Source organism: Petaurus breviceps, unplaced genomic scaffold, assembly GCF_028583685.1.
Source record: "Petaurus breviceps papuanus isolate PSGF00001 unplaced genomic scaffold, PetGlider_PUasm1.0 90823, whole genome shotgun sequence".
NCBI classification, from domain to species: Eukaryota; Metazoa; Chordata; class Mammalia; order Diprotodontia; family Petauridae; genus Petaurus; species Petaurus breviceps.
Genome location: NW_027187352.1, coordinates 20,082,152 through 20,102,341, shown reverse-complemented (window position 1 = coordinate 20,102,341; position 20,190 = coordinate 20,082,152). Strand labels below are relative to the sequence as shown.

Sequence of the window (20,190 nt, the reverse complement as noted above, 5' to 3'; positions counted from 1 at the left end):
GAGAGAGAGAGAGAGAGAGAGAGAGAGAGAGAGAGAGAGAAGGGGGGAGAGAGAGAGAGAGAGAGAGAGAAGGGGGGAGAGAGAGATATCTTGAGACACTCTTTTGCTTTTTGGCTTTGTTAATGTGTTTATGTGTGTGTTTTTTTCTTTGATCTTCCTAGGGAATGGCATTTACACTGGAAGAAAGGCTGCAGCTTGGCATCCATGGCCTAATACCCCCTTGCTTCTTGAGCCAAGATGTCCAGCTCCTCCGGGTGATGAGATACTATGAGAAACAGCCCAGTGATCTGGACAAGTATGTAGAGAATGCCCATGCTGTTAACTCCTCCCTCAAATCCTACAACCTGAGTCTTTCAATTTAACAAATATTTATTTACCACCTCCTGAGTTAGGGGTTGGGGTGAAGACAGACAGATAACTTGCTCTCAAGAGTCTTAGGATTTCCTAGAAAGACCATGCATTCCATGAGTCAGTCACAGAAGCTCAGATTTTGAAGGAATCCCAGAGACCATTGAGTCCATCCAGTGACTGAACAAGAATCCTCTCTATAGTGTACCTTATACTAGCTTTTGGTTGAAGACTCCCTGGGATAGGGAACTCCCTTTTTACTGAGGAGGTTCATTCCAATTTGGGACAACTATAATTTGTTAGGAAGCATTTTACTTACATGAAACCAACATCTACTTCTCTGCTTCCATTCCTCCTAACTCTGACCGTGAACCCTAGGGGGGTATACTACAGAGAACTTAGAGCCAATGCAAACATGTAATATTGTGACATGTGTGAAGTTTCTGTCTCCTTTACTTTAGGATTCCTCCCCATCGGAGGGGCCCAATGACCTATTACCCTTTCCGCTCTTTGTCTTACTTGGAAACTTGCTCTTTGTAAGGTATCTGATATGTCATTTTCACCTGAATATAAATTTGCCAGTGTGCTAACACCCCAAGGGGATATATGGATTTCAATGCCCCTCTGTAGTTGTAGAAGGAAAGGGTTTGAAAACCTCTTGTAATGGGAGAATTCACTGATAAAAGTGCCTAATAGGGGAAATGTAGGCATGCATGGATGGTAGGTAATAGAGGTATTATTTGGGAGAGAGTCCCCTGAAATCATGTGGGTGGCTACTTCATCTGCTTATGCCTGATGCTAAACCAGCTCAAAAGGGAAGATTCAGTTTCTCCATAGAAATTCCCTCCCCCCCCCTCACCACTTATAACCTAAAGTTTGATGTTCTTTTGGCATTCTTTATGGGCCTTCCTGTGGCCATCCACAGTGGAGACCATGTGGACTCTAACAACCGCCTTGGTTTCTCTCTCTCCCCCTTTTAAGGTATATCATTCTCATGACACTCCAAGATAGGAATGAGAAACTTTTCTACCGAGTACTTACATCAGATGTGGAGAAGTTCATGCCCATTGTCTATACACCTACAGTGGGGTTGGCATGTCAGCAGTATGGCCTGACCTTCCGTAGGCCACGGTAAGTGTAATGGGTGCAAACAAGGGAATGCATTCATAGGGAATGTCTGTGGCCTGGGACTGTGCCCCCTTCAACATCACTAACATATAACGGTGACAGCAGGAAACAATACCAACCCAGCCTGTAATTCAGACACAAGATGGTCTCTCCTTTTCTTCCCTCCTTTGCCTGTCCTTTCTTTTATTTGCCCTCTCTTTCTTCTTCTCTGCATCTCCCTCTCCCTCTCTTCCACTTTTCTACTCTTTCTTTTCTTCATTTCATTTTTCCCCCTAATAGAAAGTATGCTAGGTTTAGAGTCAGAGAATCTGAGTTTGAATCTCTAATTTTGCCATTTACTAGTTATATGACTCTAGGCAAGTCATTAACTTTTCTGGGGCTCAGTTTCCTCATTGTGAAATGAGGGGATTGAGCTAGTTGATTTCTGAGGTCCGTTCCAACTTAACATTTACAATGTTATGATATTTTACTCTACTCTCATAAACATATGTATACAGATACATGTGCATATACTTATATCTAAAAATAGATTTAGATGTTATGTAAATAATATTATATATTACTGTTGGGTAGGTAGCACATGGGTAGAACCCTAGACTTGAAGTCAGAAAGACCTAGATTCAAATCTGGCATTTGACACTTAGTATCTATGTGACCCTGAGCAAGCCTTTAACCTCTCAGTCTCAAGTTTACTCATCTGTAAAATGGAGATAAGAATAGTTCCTACCTTCTAGGGTTGTTGATCAAAATAAGATAGCATATGTAAAGTACTTTGCAAACCTTATGGTGCCATGTAAATGGTAGCTGTCGTCATCATCATCATCATCATCATTTCTGTTTAGTATGTATAGGGATATACACACACACACATGAGTACAGGAGCTAGATGGCACAGTTGATAGAACACTGGGCTTAGAATCAGGAAGACTTATTTTTCCAAGTTCAGATGTGATCTCAGACACTTAATAGCTGTGTGATCCTAGGCAAGTTACTTAACTCTGCTTCAGTTTCCTCATCCTACAGATGGGCTGGAGGAAGAAATGGCAAAACCATTCCAGTATCTTTGCCAATAAAACCCCCAAATGGAGTCATGAAGTTAGACATGACTGAAAACCAACTGAAACAATGTGTCCTCTCTGAGACACAGTTGCTTTATGGGAGCACTAAGGAAAAGTAGATGAGATAGCTTTGTGCTACCTAGAGCACAGTGTTTGTGTAAACCACCAGGTACCAGTACCATAAGCTCCAGATGATGTCAGTTGCTTAGGCCCTGGAAGAACTTTGAACCTCTAGGTCTCAAGCCACTTTTCAGCCTCTCTGTGCATCCATGAATAGGACCTGCCTTTTTCCTTTTAATGCCTCTGCTTGTGTTTCCATGTAGTCTAAGGATATGATTTATTCCATGTAAATTAATAATTTTTATGGCTTATTGCCCCTGTTCCCACAGGGTTTCAATCTCTTTCCCAACTTTGAGAGATGACAAAGGATAACTCATTCATGTGCAGATTAAATTACATTTACTAAAGAAAATTGAAATCTAAGAGGTACCGGGTTAAAATTCACTTAGGCTTTAGGAAGTCATAGCAGCTGGTCTGGGGAGTCTAAACTTTATTGTACTTATCTCCTTGTGTCTGCTTCTCCTTATTATCACTGAGACAAGTGGACCTAAGTGGCCTTTATACCAAGAAGCTTGATTGGGACAGTCACAAAGTGGGGTATGTATTTATGTGTATGTAAAAGAGGTCAACATCCCATCAATATCTGATTCACCTTTATCTCACAGGGTGCATGGTGACCCTGTTGGGATGGCATCCACTTCCCAGTCAATTAACAGGAAAAACTTGTTGCATGTTTCTCCAGCAGACAGGTCACTCCCAAGTTCTACAGTCAAGCAGCCTCAGCATCTTCTCCCTTTGGTCACCACCACATACACCACCATCACTACCTCCTAGGAGCTCCCAGCTCAGCAGGCAACCATTCACTATTTGCTCTTTCTCAATGGCTTCTGGAGTCTTGGCAGCACAGTCACGTATGTGTTGTTGACACGATTGGTGTGGGGGTATTCTCACTGAAACCACCCCAGCACACATTGGCTACTTCCAGACGAGCAAGACATAGAAGTCTTCTGACCAAAGGAGTGAGCCTTCCCATTAATAGAGAAACAGGTGCAGAAGTACAATGCCACCATTCAAAATTCCTGTTAGAGTTTACAAGATCTCTTGATCCTCCTACTCGGTCCTTTACAGTATGCAAGTATATCACCCCAAAAGCCATCTTTCCTTTTGTGCTTAAAGAAAATGAAAGGAGGATGCAGAAAGTACCTGGGGCTGCTAGAGCTGTCAAAACTGCTGCTACATTGCATATGTGAATACAAGTTATAATTATGTAATTATATAGTCCTGTGGAGAAATATTACATTGTATACACAAGTATGCAACTTTCATCACTAGTGATCACAGATGTGGGAAATCTTTCGAACAGAAAAAAATGTGGAGTTTAAAAGGATTTGGAGACCCAACTCCACATTTTTCTCATATTATATAAAGTTGTCTGTAGTTCTAAATAAGTCTCATGGGCTAATTCATTCAATATCCATCCTCTAAACATTAATTTAGCCTCTAATCTTTGCAAGGCAGTGTATAAGGCACTGAGGGTGATACAAAACTGATTAAGGCATAATTCCTACCCTCAAGGGGCTTATCATCTAATAAGGAAAGTAACAAATACAAAATAGTTACAATGTAAATCGATTATAGTAAGTGTATGAGAGAGGAACAAAGTATTACAAGAGCTCTAAGAAGGTCAAGGACAGAATGTGGAGGATGGAGGTGGGGCAGTGGCTGGCACCATGTTCTTGCTGCATCTTTTTTTTGTCCCCAATCCCACAGTTTTTCCATTGTGGAGCAACAGAGCCTTTCCTTTATGCCTCCGACTCTTGGAATAGGCACCTTCCTGTACCTCATAAAGAAGACAGCTTTATATTACTCTGGGGGCAGGCAGGGCTGTTTGCATGCTGGCTTGTACTGTACCATTGCAAAGATGCTCAGCTGCTAAATGCAACATGGTTGCATTCTTGGCTTCAGACCTATTGTTTTTATCAGGAAAGAACAAAACTTAATAGCTTGTTCATAGTTTTGTTTTTTTTTTAATTGAAAACTTGTACTGACAGTGAAATTGGGAAGTCACAAGTTCACATTACCTTTTTTTTTAAAGTAACATTCAGAATCCTCTTTATTCCCAAGTTTCAAACAAGAAACATTTCTCCTTTATCCTTGTGTTGTGGTATAAAATCTTTTGAACTTGGAGTCAGAATGTTTGGGTTCAAGCCACAGCTCTTCTGTTAATACCTGTGTGTGACCTTGGGCAAATCATTTAAGCTCTCTGAGTCTCAGTTTACTCATTTGCAAAAGTGTTGGAATAATAATTCTTGTACTGCTTCCCTCACAAGGTTGTAGTGATTGTCACATGCGATGGTGTATATCTTAACATTTTACTTGACCTTTTTAAAAATAAGTTTTGATAACTGGATTTCAATATATTTGATTTCCTTTGTAATCCTATGTATTTAATTTCATCCAAATAAAAATACTATTCTGAGAAAGGGTCCATAGGCTTGACCAGACTGCCAGAGGGCTTCATGACAAGGTTAAGAACTCCTGGCATACATGTAAGAATTCTAGTGTTATATAAATGTAAGCTATAATTATTAATAATAAAACATAAGGTAAGGAAAAAGTCACGATATGCTCACATTTTGTTAATAAAAAGAAAATTGCAAAACAAAACATATCATAAGTAATATCTTTTAACTGTAGGCATGAACTCAGCATATTATTATTCGGCTGCAGAGTGATTTTTTCCCTTACCTCTTTTATGTTACTTTCTCTTGGTTTGAACTTCAGCCAATCCATTAGTTGAACTCCATCTGCCCACACTCAGGAATTCCTGTAGCTGCTGGAATGCTGGCTGTCCCCAGGAGCATATAGCAGCTTCCCACTATACAGAACTATTTTTTTTTGTCCATGTACTTGACAGCACTTTCTAGAGTTATAGAATCTCAGGGATGGAAAGGTGCCACAGGTCTTCTTGTCCAACCTGTAGTAGAGTGGGAAGAACACTGGATTTGAAATCATTTGAATTCCATCTCTGCTGCTTACTACCAGAATGACCTTGGACTAGTCATCTGCACTTGTCTGGGGAGGGGAAGAGGAGGAAGATAACATATATTTACTAAGTACCTGCTATATGCCAGGCACCATGATTACTAAGCACTTTATAAATAGTATCTCATTTGAAGTATAGGCCTTCTTTTCCTTATCTATATAATAAGGAGATTGGCCTAGGTCATCTCAAACATCCCTTCCAGCTTTAAGTCTATGGTCCTATGGAAAGGAATCCCCTTTATAACACACCCAGCAAGTAGCCACAGGGCAGTTGGCCCATACTATAAGAAAAATATAGTAATAGCAATAGCACACACATACATACATGTAATATATAGTGCAGAGGAGGAGATTTTCAGGACATCCCTTAAATAACTCATTCCGTGCCTATTCTCTGTCTGACTGAGAATTCTAAGTAAGCCTGCTTATTGGAATTGTGAGCTGCTATTTTTTGGTGTGTAGACCTATAGACTACCTTTGAACCTTGGGTATTAGTTGCCCTTCTTCCTTCCCCCACCCCCTCCCCCATTTAACCTGTGAATTAGTTAGAGTTGTAGCCAAGATAGCTTTCATGTTTACCTTCACCCCTCAGGTTAACTTGTAATTAGCCCGAATCCCATTTACCTCTCAGGAATGGAATTCAGGTAACTCAACCTTAGAAATATACACAGATCAGTTATCAGAGACTTTTCAAAGAGTAAAAAATAGACCATACTTTAATAGAAATATTAAAAATAATAGTAGCACATATATAACACATCATGGTTTACAAAACCCTTCCTTCACAACTCTGTAAAGATTGTGAGGATTCAAATATTATTCTCCCATTTGATGGATGAGAAATCAAGCACTTACTTATATTTACACAGATAATATTAGAACCAAGATTCTGAACTTCTTGTTCCATGTGCATTGTTCTTTGTTCTTCTTTTCTTCCTCTCCACTTAAATATGTCCCTGTCATTCCAGGCAAGGAAGGAGGGGTAGAGAGTAGGATAAATTGAGGTTAGAAGTAAAAACAGTCTCTCTCTGGGTATATTTGTGAAGGAAAGAAAACCAGGAAATGAGAAATATTCTCTTCTATTTTATCAAGCTGAGTGTTAATTAGATCAAATTTTTACATGAGCTAAATGTTAATTAGAATGACAGAATTTCAGAGAAATTTGTGAGTAAATTTGATTTATGATTCCACAAAGGTTTTTTTAACAAATATACCAGCCACGTTGACAAAGAATTTTGACCTTCAGTGCGCTGTTCATAAGACTTTTGGGAAGACGGAGATGGCCTTTAAATAGGGAAGGAAGGCTGCCATTAAACCATCAGACTGAAATATTGTCCTAGATTCTTAGGGCAGGAAAGAATCATGTTGATGTATGCAATTCACTCCCCTGCCTTTTGGCAGAATCCTTCCTTAATTCCTCCATTTTAAAACCTTTCTGAGAAATAGGGGGTTTGGGGGATATTTTTTCAAACTTTACTTAACCTCCCTTTTGGGGGATTGATATTGTGATGCTTAACAGCTCTGCTTTTGAAAAGTCCTTTCATTGACCAAAGTCACATGGTCACAGAATCTTAGCTTTAGGACCTTAGAAACCACCAAACCCATGCTATAGCTGACCAGGAATCCCCTTTATACCATAACTTATACAGCTTATCTAGCCTTTATTTAGAGACTTCTCACCAGCAATAGACCATTCCACTTTTAGATCATTCTAATTGTTAGTTGCTGTTTTTCCTGACATTAAAACCCAATTTTCTTGTCTGTAACTTTGGACCATTGCGCATAGTTCTGCCCTTTGGGCTAAAAAGAACAAATCTAATCCTTTTTCCATGTGACAGCCCTTTAAAATAAAAGCCCTTGTAAACAGCTAGAATGTCCTGCCCAGCTTCTTTCTTTCAGGCTAACCCAGGAGTAGGGAACCTATGGCCTCAAGACCACATGTGGCCCTTTAGGTCCTCAAGTGTAGTCTTTGACTGAATCCAAACTAAAGGGCCACATATGGCCTTGAGGCCACAGGTTCCCCACCCCTGGGCTAACCATCAATCAATCCGAAGCATTTGTTAAGTTCTTACTATGTACCAGGCCCAGTGCTAAGCCCTAGGGATACAAAGTAAAACAAAAAACAGCCCCTGCCATCAAGGAACTCACGTGGAGACAACATGCAAACAATGTGAATATGTATAGAGTAGATCAGTGGGTCAGTCAGTCAATAGGCATTTATTAAACACCTTCTGTGTTCTAGGTACTTGGCTAAGTACAAGGAAGGCAAAAGATGGTCCCTGCTCTCAAGGAGCTCACAGTTTATTGGGGGAGACAACATGCAAACCATTATGCCCATGCAAGCTATATACAGGTTAAATTGGAGATAACAGAAAAGTTATCTCATGGAGAAGACATTTCCATCTAGGGCGCTGGGGAAGGTTTCTTGTAGAAGATGAGATCTGAGCTGAACATTGAAGATCCTTCCACTGAGGCTCACAGAAGAGGAACTCAAGTCCCTCTGCCATCTTGGTTGTCCTCTTCTGGTCACTCTCTAGCTTGTCATTATCCTTTCTAAACTTTGGCATGCCAAACTGAACTTAGTATTCCAGAAACACTCCAAATAGGGATTAGACCAACTGGATTGTCACCTGCTCAATTGCTATGAAACAACTTTTTAAGGTTTACAGTTACTAACCACCCTGTGATGTAGGGCAGTGTGTGTGTGTGTGTGTGTGTGTGTGAGTGTGGGTGTTTGTGTGTATGTTGCATGCATTCCAGTATAGGGAAGGAAGGCTGATATAGCTATGAAATCAGATCCAGCCTCTCACAGTCATGTTCACTTAACTTCTTTTTATTTCCTGCCCGGGTACAGACTGTTGTCACAACAGTCATGGTACTCAGATATAATTCAGAAAATTGAACAGTGAGTACTCAGTCCACCAATGCAGATGGCAATCTATCTCTGTGGTCCAAAAGTACTGTTCATAAGTGGCCAGTCTTCTGGTGGTGAGCCTCTCTGAACGTAGCTAGGCTTGTCCTCAGACAACAGAAAAACAGTCTGTCTCCAGGAACTTAACTCAAAGCCTTTCCTTCTTTGGACCTTTTGATGTGTGGGTTCTGATAGCAGAGACCTGGAGAACCCAGTGACATCCCTTACAATCTAATGAGGTATTGGAATAGGACTTTGGTGAAGGGTTTCTAGATAAGCATAATTTAAATTCTGCTGTCCACACTTGCATTAAATTATAGGTTATTGGAGTTTAGATGAAAAGAACTCTGGACTTGGAGATAGATAGAATGGATTTCAAGTCCCAGCTTTGTCATCTACTCTGGGCACCTCATTTAATCTTTCTGAGTTCAGGTTCTTCACTTGTTAAATGGAGAAAGTAATAATCATTCTACTTATCTCAAAAAATATTGTATGGGAAAGTTTCCTATAACTTTAAAGGACTACATAACTATAAGGTATCATTTTTTACTTGTAATCACCAAAATTCAGAGTTGGAAGTTACCTCACCAGTCATCTGGTCCAACCTCTGCCCCAAATGAATTCTTACTATAACAGCCCTAGCAAGTGACTATCCAATCTCTCCTTGAAGACCTCCAGTGCTGGGGAGGGTGAACCCACTACCTCTAAGGGCTGCCCTGTAGCATTCCCCTTCTGGACAGGTTGTATGGTCAGGGAGTTCCTAACATCAAGTCTAAATTTAACTTTTTTTTGAGACTTCTATTCCATGGCTCCTAGTTCTAGCCACTGTTCTGCCAAAACGAACAAGACTAAACCATTCTTCCACATGCTAGCTCCTCAAACACTTCTAGCTCAGTTCAGGGTGATCTTCTCTGGAAGCAGCAGGAAAATATGCAGGAAGGAAAGAAATTATCCCAGTCTGGTCAGTTTTAAAGGTACAACCTGTTCTGTCCACACAGCTAATCTCAGGAAGCTGTGCTCACCCACATGGTAGGAAAACACAGGATGCAAGGTGCCTCCATGTTAGACAATATACTCATGTAAAAGAACAACCGCCTTGTAGGCTTTCTTCATTTAAACATCTTAGAATCACATAGTTTGATGGTTCTGATTTTCTGTAAGTAATCAATCAAGAAGCAAGAAAGAAAATAAGCATTTATTAGGCATCTATTGTTGTGCCAGGCTCTTTACAAATATCTCATTTGATTCTCTCAAAATCCCTAGGATATGGTTGCTATTATTATACCCATTTTATAGTTGAGGAAACTGAGGCAGATAGAGGTTAAGTGACTTGCCCAGATCATATAGCTAGTAAGTGTCAGAGGTCAGACTCGACCTGAACTCTATCTACTGCTGGCTCTAGAGGCCCAGGCAAATTTCTTCAAAAACTGTGTGTGTGTGTGTGTGTGTGTGTGTGTGTTGGACAAAACCTTTGATTTCACTAGTATAGGCGACTCCCAGTGAGGAAATTCTCTTCACCATATGTAGATCAGCACCTGCTCATCCACTTAAAAGTCCTAGAGAATTTCCTGGAGTTCTCAGAAGTCAAGTGGTTCTCCCAGAATCCTGCCACCATGATGGATTAGACATCAGATTTGAAACAAGTTCTTTATGATGACAAGGGAAGTCCTCTGTCCTCTATAACCCATTATCATTCAGACAGAGTCAGTGTTTCCTCAATTTTTATTTCTGGAATTTGTTTTTCCTCTCTGAGAATATTTTCTATTGTCCCTAATGGGTTTGATTATGTTTATTTCTCGAATTTATCAAGGTTATTCATCTTAGTCATTTCCTCCAAGGTTCAGTTTGGTTCCTTGTATACCTCCACAAGTTGTCTACTGTTAATTTAAGTAACTAAGGATAAAAGGACACTGAGACCCATGCCAATCCATTACAATACTGGATCTTCTACCTAATACCTATGTTACTTTGAGCAATTCACTGAAAGAATCTGAGCCTCATTTTCCTCATCTGCAAAATGAGAAGGCTGGACTAAACGATTTGGAGGATCCCTTCCCACCTTTGAGAGAATCTGTGATCCTTTGGCCACCCTTCATACCTTCTCTAAAGCATAGAGTAATGAACTTGAAATCAGGAAGACAAACCTCTGACTTTTAATATTGGTTCTAAGATTTACTAACTGGATGACCCTGGATAAGTCACTTAGCCTTCCTCTACTTCACTTCTCACATCTGCAATAATGAAAATAATAGTTTTACATGCCTCACATTGATGTTTTAGACTCAAATGAGAGAATGCCTATAAAATGCTTTGTAAACACTAAAGAGCTCTAAAAAAATTAGCTATGGTTACATATTGGCATCTAGGTGACTCAGTGGATAGAGCACTGAATTTGGAGTCAGAAAGACCTGAATTCAAATTCTGTCTCAGATATTTACTAGCTGTGTGGGCAAATCACTTAATCTCTTTCAGCCTAAGTTTCCTTATTTGTAATATGGAGATAATAATAGCAGCTACCCACCAAGGCTTTTATGAGGATAAAATAATATAATAATAATGTTTTGGAAACCTTAAGATGCCATATAAACATTAGTTATTAATGTTGTTGTTGTTTTATACATACATACATACATACACATATGTATATATATGTGTGTATATGTAAGTATGTATGAAATGACCACTGGACTAGATGTTTGAAGACTTCCATTCTCATCCCTGTTTGGTCACCAATTAGCTATGTGACCTAGAACAATCATTTGACTACTTTTCCCCTCAGTTTTCTCATCTATAAGGTGGGGATGATATGGCCTGCGAGGCTTGTTGTAAGAATAGGATGTGACAGATCTTTGAAAAGATAGCATTTAGCTATCTGTGAGGTGGATGCAGAAAGAAATGGTGATTTAGTTTAATTTGTTGACTTCTGAGGTTCCTTTAACTCTAAGTCAATGTAAATTGGATTCAGTGTGGTTCCATTCATCTTTAAGGCAGAACTCTCAATCATTCACTGTATCCTAGTACCATACACATTTTAAACCCAGTCAATCCATACCCTGCTTCGTGGATGAGAAAACTAACTCCTGAAGATGCCACATGATGACATTGCACTGCGAGGCCATGGCAGAGATGGGACTCTAATCCCACTTGTCTGTGTTCAGGTCCTATCTTCTCTCCTCTGTCTACCACTCTTTATGTGTTGTTCTACAGCTATCCACTGCCATCCAGCCCATATTTCCACTTTGTCAACAAGGCTATCATTTTGTCAAGCAGCTTGCTAAGATCCAGATAAGATAGGTGTATAGCACTTCTCTGATCTACTAGTTAAGTAATCTTTTCAGTTTAGCTGGCTATATTTATAGCTACCTTCCACAGCATCCATCTGAGATGAAACATTGCCTGGAAATATACCTGAAAACTGAAGAATTTGGGGCTCAAGATTTCCCCTCTACTATTTATACAATTGATTCTTTGAATGATTATGTAATTCATTTTTTTCTTCTGGGGCATAGATTTTTAAGTTGAATGTCATCTATATATTTTTGGCCCAACCTTCTCCCTGTCCTATTAGAAATTAGAATTTAAATTTTGCATCCAGAAGACCTCAGTTTCCACAGTGATAAGTCTCTTCCACCAGTCAGCTGTGTGATCTTGGGAGAGTCCTTTTTCCCCACTGGGCATCCATTCCCTCATTTCTGCAATAAGGGCATCAAACTAGGTCTTTGCTGAGCTTGCTTTCAACTCAAACATTCTTTGATTCTGTGGTGAGCTGGGATAGAACAACCCCATGGATCAGCATGAGAAAGAAACCATTAATGATGAGGAGATAGACAAGGAAGACTCTCGGACTCCTCAGTCCTTGAAATGATAAACATTCTTCTGAGCCTTTCCTTGGAACAATAAGATTCCTTAAACAAATACTAATTCAGGCCAGCTGGATACTAAAATTAAAACTCTTGGCAGGCCAGAAGCTCTGCCTTGCCTCATTGTAACTCAGGAGGAGATGCCAAAATAGCTGTTAAGACAGGGATGACCAGAAAGTGGAAATCTTTGGAGGATTTAGCTTGTTTTCCTCCATTAATGTGTTCATTAGCCCTTTTGCCCTTTTTCTCTTTTTTTAAGGTCATAGGTAGGGAGGTTATATTTATACTTCTCTAGATATAGAAGTGAGTTAAGAACACCAAGCCGCAGGTCTTCTTACAGCAAAAGCAACAAAAACTATTTAATAAACACCTACTGTCTGTAGAACAATGGGTTATGATGATAGAGACAAAAATTGCAGGTGAGGCAGCTCTTTGCCATCATCACTCTTACAGTCCAGTAGCGGGATTCTTCACCTGGGGTCTGTGAACTTGTTTTAATATTTTGATAATTACATTTCAATATAGTCAATTTCCTTTGTAATCCTATATGTTGTATTTCATGTCTTTAAAAACTGTTATGAGAAGGTGTCCATGGGCTTCACCAGACTGCCTGCCAAAGGTGTCCGTGACACATAAAGGTTAGTAACCCCTAGTCTTGTAGGTGAGTAAGACACCAATGTAGATGACTAAAATGCAAGAGAACATAAGTGCATCAGTTGCCCCCGAAAAAATGTGCTTTGTGAGATAAGAGGTTGTTTTGAGGTGGAAAAGACAGATGAAGTCTCCAATAGAAGCACTTAAGTTAGAGTTTAAAGTGTCCATCAGTCAAGAAGCATCTATTTGCTTACAACATGCCAGGTGCTGTGCAAAGCACAGGTATAACAAAGAAAGGCAAGAAATACGGTAGCTGCCCTCAAGGAGCTTACATTCTAATGAAAACTAAATGTAAATAGACATAGATGAAAGTAGCTTGAAAGAAGCACTAAGATGAATTCTCTTCCTAGTTATTATATGGGATATTTTCCACATGCATGCTAATACATGCATTATATGTATATGGGCGTGTACCTGCACATACCTATACTGCTGCTATTCACTCATTTCAGTCACATCTGACTCTTCATGACACCATTTGGGTTTTCTTGGCAAAGATACTGCAGTGGCTTGCCTTCTTCAGTTCATTTTATAGATGAGGAACTGAGACAAACTGGGTTAAGTGACTATATCTATATCTATCTATCTATCTATCTCTCTATATATGTATCTATATAGTGAATGGAAGGTATAGCAGAGGGAAGGCACTAGTTGTATGGCTGGGCAGTGGATAGAGTTCTGGGCTTGGAGTCAGGAAGACCCGAATTCAAATTTGACCTCAGACACTTCCTAGCTGTGTGGCCCTGGGCATGTCACTTAACCCTGTTTGTCTCAGTTCCTCACTATGTAAAAATAAGTTGGAGAATGAAATGGTAAAGCACTCCAGTATCTTTCCCAAGAAAACCTCAAAACGGGATCACAAGAGTCAGACATGTTTGAAAAATGACTCAACAACAACAGCAACTTACAGATGGTGAGATTTGAACTAAATTTTGAAAGAAGCCAGGAAGCAGAGGTAAGAAGAGAGATCATTCCAGGAATGGGGGACAGTTAGTGAAAATACATGTAAAATCAAGTATGAGGAATAACAAGGAGTCAAGTGTCATTGGACCGTAGCATACATGGAGGGCAGTAAAATGTAAAAGGACTGGAGAGGTAGGAATGGACCATGTTGTGAAGGGTTTTTAAAACCCAAAGTGAAGCATTATGTAGTTCTCCCTGGAAGTAATTGGGAGCCACTGGAGTTTGTTGAGTAAGAGAAGGGAGGAAGGCAACGTGGTTGGACCTTAACTTTAGTAAGATCACTTTAGTAACTGAATGAAGGATGGATTTGAGTATAGAAAGACTTGAGGCAGAAACAAAGACAAAAAATAGTCCAGGCAGAGACTATGAGGGCTTGCACCAGGGTAGTGGCTATATGAAGGAATAGAAGGTGGACATACAGTGAGGGATCTTGTGAAGGTAGCCACAAGAAGATCTGACAACAGAATGCATATGTGGAATGAACAAAGAAGGAAAGAGGAAAGAACGTTCTAGGGAATGATGTGGGCAAACCCTGTCTTTTCTCTTCTATGCACTATTGCCAGATTAATATTCCTAACTGCAGCCTTTTGTTTAGATCACAGACCACATAACCTCAGAGTTGTCATGATCCTTGGAACTCATCTAGTCTAAGCTGAGTTAGGAGTCCCTGCTACAATGAATAATCCTCCTGATTTTAGGACAGCTAGCCTCTGCCTAAAAATCTGTCTTATTTCTCCTTCTTGAATATAAGCTCTTTGAGAACATGAATCATTCTTTTAAGAGATTTTTGCATTGCTCATTCTACTTAGCCTGGTGCCTGGAACATTGTAGAAGCTCAAAAAGTGTGCATGTGTTGAATGTAATTAGATTGCCCTGAATTTAGATAATTCCTTGGGATTTCAAGGCAACGTAGATTTCTATGAACACAGCTCTTTTCACTGTGTAGGATATGTGTAGGCCATAACTCCTTGTTCGGTGGTTCTGATGTCTTCCAAGCTAAATAGGGATGGGCTTGTAGATTGTTAACCTTTAAGGATTACTTGTGGGAACAGATAAAGGCTAAGGCTGTTAGAGTAGAGAAGGGTGCAGGGAAGGCTCCTGATAAGGTGAGAGTAAGGGTGTAGTGAGGCAAAAAGCACGAGGATGGGTAATCCAAGGCAAAGACAGCAGTTGGATAGTCAGCATAGCAGAGCATATGGTTCAGTACTTTTCCTTTCCTTGGGTCTTGTGCCTTCCTACCTCAAAAATCTCCCATACCTCTCTCCCTTGACCTTACTCACCATATCCCCTTTAGACTCCATATATAATGTACCATGTATGTGGGCAGCTAGGTGGCACCATAGTGCACAGAGTACCAGTCCTGGAGTTAGGAATTCTTATCTTCCTCAGTTCAATTCTGACCTCCGACACTTACAAGCTGTGTGATCATGATCTGCCCACCATCACACAGCTAGCTGGTGGTAAAGCAGAGACTAGGACCCAGGACTTCTAGTTCTAAATTAACTAGCCATACAAATGGATGGACTTAAGTCATCCAATAGACCTGTTAGTCCCGCCCAAGTATGGGAATACAAATTAAGAGCATTTAAAGCCAACAGAGACATCAACAATCTTGGAAGGAGTTCTGTTCACGATTACATAAATCTGAGATCATCTGTGCTTGTGACAAGGAGAAGAAAACCATGAAACACACTGGAACACATTTGTGAGACTTTTAGTCTTCAGAGAGTACACAACATCAATGCATTTAAAAAAGGCACAGAGAAACAAATGTATTAGTTCCCACTTCCTCTGAGGTTTGTGTATTTGTTCTCTATGGCTGAAGAAAGCCAACAGTGGGGAAAGTGCCAGAAAGTTTTCTTGGAAGTAAAGCAGGACCGATTAGCTTGTGTGCATCAACTCTATCTGCAAAAGGGAGTTTCTGCAGATGGGCCATAAAAAATGTAGCATAAAACTGATCTTTTATGAATTTATGAATAGAAATTCAATTCCCGGCAAGGATGGGCCAGCTGCCTACTGCTAAGCACTCTACCCTAGGACTAGTAAATTGAGAATGGGGTCATTCAGCACATTTCATGCAGGCAACTCTAGGCTGGATCTGACCAGAGTTTTATCATAACATGCTCTTCCAGTCTGATGCCCACTGGCCTCTAAAGTAGAAGGTGTCATAACCACAGACAACAAAGCCAGTCAAAAACATCCTCTCATATCACAACACATGTAAAAACAATACTAACTACAACAATCATAGTAGCTAACATTTTCATAGTGCTTACTATGAGCTAGGAGTGCCTAGCTATGCTAAGCACTCTTTAATTATCATCTCATTTGATCCTCATAGAAACCCTGTGAGGCAGGTGCCATCATTGTCTTCATTTTACAGATGGAGAAACTGAGGCAAACAGACATTAAATTGATCACTCAAGGTCATACATCTAGTAAGTATCTGAGGCTGGATTTGAACTCAGAACCCACATTTTTGCTTTACCTAAATTTTCTCTTTTGATTCTCTCAACAATCCTAAGAGGAAGAGCTATGATTATCAACATTTTAGGAATGAGAAAACTGAAGCTCACAGCAGGTAAGAGACTTGCCCAGGGTGATGTAGCTATTGAGTGTTTGTGAACCAGGATTTGAAGTAAGGGCTTTCTGGCCCCCAGCCCAGTGCTCTACTCACTGTACTATCTAGCTGATTAATATTAACTCCTGTGTAGTCATTACATATATGTGTATATGTTCCATTCCTTTAGCTAAATTGTGAATTCTATAAGGATAGGGACTAGAAGTCCTTACAGCTCCCCTCATATCTAACTCATCATCTTGCATATACAACGGTTTTCTTAGCAAAGGTACGAGAGTGGTTTAACATTTCCTTCTCCAGCTCATTTTACAGATGAGGAAACTGAGGCAAACAAGGTTACGTGCCCAAGGCCACACAACTAATTAGGGTCTGAGGTCAAATTTGAACTCAAGTCTTCCCGACTCCAAGTCCAGTGCTCTATACACTGTGCCAACTAGCTGTCCCATAAGACACTTAGTAATTAACTATTGGATGAAAATCTCTCTCTCTCTCTCTCTCTCTCTCTCTCTCTCTCTCTCTCTCTCTCTCCCTCCCTCCCTCCCTCCCTCTCTCCCCTCCCCTTCCTCTCTCTCCCTCCCTCTCTTTCTCTTTCTTCCTCTCCCTTTCTTCTTCTTCCCCTCTCCCTTTCTCTTCTCCTTCTGTCCCTCTCTTCCTCCCTTGCCTCTTTCCATTCCTCTGTCTTTTTCTCTTACACATACATAGAGATGCACTCATACTTTTATATACCATACTTGGATACATTCACCCCTTTCTCCCTCATCCCATTCCTTGTGAGAGGAAGATCTAATTCACTATAACTTGAACCCAAACCTAAATCTTTACATTTATTACTATTAATGTTCATCTTTAGTCCAATGTTCTGAGCTCTAACCTGTGGAGATCTGTGAATTATTATTCTGTCATCCAGCATGTTTGCTATCCCTCATAGCTTTGTTTCATCTGCAAATTTAATGAGCCTACCACCTTTAGCTTTATGCATAATACTAATAAAAATGTTCAACAGCAAAAGGTCAAGCATTCCTGTGGCATTCCCCTTGACACTTAGTTGACATAGAACCAATGTGATAAATTCTTGAGTCCAGGTCTCCAGCCAGCTCTGTATCCATTGATTTGCACTATGTTCTAGCCCAAGTTTACCACAAAGATAGTATAATACAGTTTATCAAATGCTTCCTTAAAATGAAGCTAAACTCTATCTGTAATGCCACCCAGATCTACCAGTTCAGTAACCCTGTTAAAGAACGAAATAAGGTTAGCCTGGCATGACATGTTCTTGGAGGAGCCATGTTGGCTCTTTGTGATCACCACTTCCTTTTTCTAGAGGTATACCAACTATCCCTTTAGTAATATATTTTTTAATTTTCCGAGGAATTGAAGTCAAACTCACTGGCCTTTAGTTTATTGATTCTAGGCAGAATAGCATTTCCTTTCTCCCAACCTGTGGCATCTTGCCCATTCTCTACAATTAAATATTAAGTGGCATTGACTCAACAATCATATCCACCGGTTCTTTCAGGACCTAAAATTGTAGGCCAACTGGGCTATGATGAATTGAATCCATCAAGGCAAAATTGGTGCTTTCTTACTCTCTCCTCACTTTTCTTGAATGTCAATTTGCCATAAACCATTTTTGTTCTGTTATTTCTAGTACAAAGGTCATTTTCCTTGGCAAAACAAAGAATTGAGCAGCTCTTCCTTCTGTCTTTTGTTAGTTATCATTACCCCATCCCCCTAAAAAAAATGTTTCTCTTCCTTCTTCGATTCTCCTCTTCCCCCCATATAGTTTTTTAAGTGCCCCCACTTTAAATTGTTTTTGGCTGCTCCTCTTACTTTCCTCCCCAGCCTTGGCCATTCTGAACCTTAGCCCTACTAACAGTATTCTTATAGGATCCTGCCACGTCTTTATATTCATCTTCTATTACCTGTCCTGGCTGCCATGTTATGTTTCTATCTTTTTAAAATCCTTGTGAATCCACGTTCATCTTTTCAGGCCATTTGTGGTCTTCTACCTGATAAAACTCATTCCTCTTTGTGTCTTCAGAATGTCATTCATTCTCTGCATCACCAGCTGTTAACTGGACATTTCAAATCAAATGTCCCAGAAATATCTCAAACTCATTATGTTTAATACAAAACTATTATGCTTCCCCATAAACCTGTTCCTCTACCAAATTTCTCTATCAAAGAGACCACCATTTTTTTTCAGTCTCCCAGGTTCCTGACCTTAGCATTATCTGCATCTCCTCATTCTTCATTGCCCCACACCTCTAAATAGAGGCCAAATTTTACCATTTCCATCTCCACAATAGCTCTCATATCTTGATTCCTTCTTTCCACTCACATAGCTCCACCTCATTTTAGGTTATCATTCTTTATTTCTCATCTGGCCTCCTAATTGGTCCTCCAACCTCAAGTCTCTCCCCTACTATAATCCATTCACCATACAGCTACAGATGTTATTTCCCTTAGGTAAAGATCTGATCATGTCATTCTCCTATAGTGACTCCTTAATTGCTTCTAGGATAAATATTAACCCCAGTTGCCTCTATGATAAATATAAACCCTTATGTTTGGCTTTTGAAGTCCTTCACAACCTAGAAGTAAACTATCTTTCCAGTCTTATTTTACATTACTCTTCTTCCTGCCCTCTATGGTCCAATGAAACTGACCTACTCGCTGTTCTCCACTGATAGCATCCCATGTTCCATCAACCATTACCCATACTTGGAATACAGACCCTACTCAGCTTTATCTCATAGAGTCCATCACTGCCTTCAAGACATAATTCAAGCACCCTTTAAGTCAAGGGTGGGGAACCTTTGACCTTTAGGCTATGTGTGGCCCTGTAGGTCCTCAAGTGTAGCCCTTTGACTGAATCTGAACTTCACAGAACAAATCCCCTTAATAAAAGGATTCATTCTGTAAAACTTGGCCTCACTCAAAAGGCTGCACCCAAGGACCTAGGCTGCACATTCCCCACTAAAGGCTTAGTCTAAGACTTTCCTGTTTCTTCACAAAAGCTAATAGCTTCCCTACTTAATCTTTTATTTTTGTATTTGTTATATATTTATTCTCCCCCAATTGAATGTAAGCTCCATGATACTAATGATGTTTCACATTTTGTCTTTGTATCCACATTGATGAGCACTGTGCCTATCACATGGCAGCTACTTAATCAATCAGGCTTGCTGTGACAAAATTGCTTCTGCTTCTCCCTCCCTTGATCTTCACCTGAATGCTCTTAACCATGCTTAATTTGATGATTCCTGGTTTTCTTCACATGGAAGAAAATATCTTCTTTGTGTATCATGGGCCATTACTGCCCACTCTGACCTAATCTGTTCCTTTGAGTACCTCCCAGAGCTATATTGTTGTGGGTTTCTAAGTCATAGAATCTTTAAGAATATGAATGACACACCTCCACTTTTGAGGTCTCACAAAGTTTATATCCAGCTGGGTCAGTCTTTTGATTATAAAATATAGGAATAGTTCTTCATTTGAGTGATGAGTCCTAACATCTGGAAACTGCCAGCAATCTCTCTCTCTCTCTCTCTCTCTCTCTCTCTCTCTCTCTCTCTCTCT

The 20,190-nt window shown here is 40.0% G+C and overlaps 1 protein-coding gene across 2 annotated transcripts in view; it reads left to right on the top strand.

The window, feature by feature from the left end:
• Positions 1–20,190, top strand: part of ME3 (malic enzyme 3) — a 333,119-nt gene that overhangs the window by 162,713 nt on the left and 150,216 nt on the right. For both annotated transcript variants that reach the window (XM_069071034.1, XM_069071035.1), the window contains exons 3-4: positions 162–295; positions 1,330–1,479. In XM_069071034.1, coding sequence (XP_068927135.1) covers positions 162–295; positions 1,330–1,479 — 284 coding nt within the window. The remainder of the gene's footprint in view (positions 1–161; positions 296–1,329; positions 1,480–20,190) is intronic.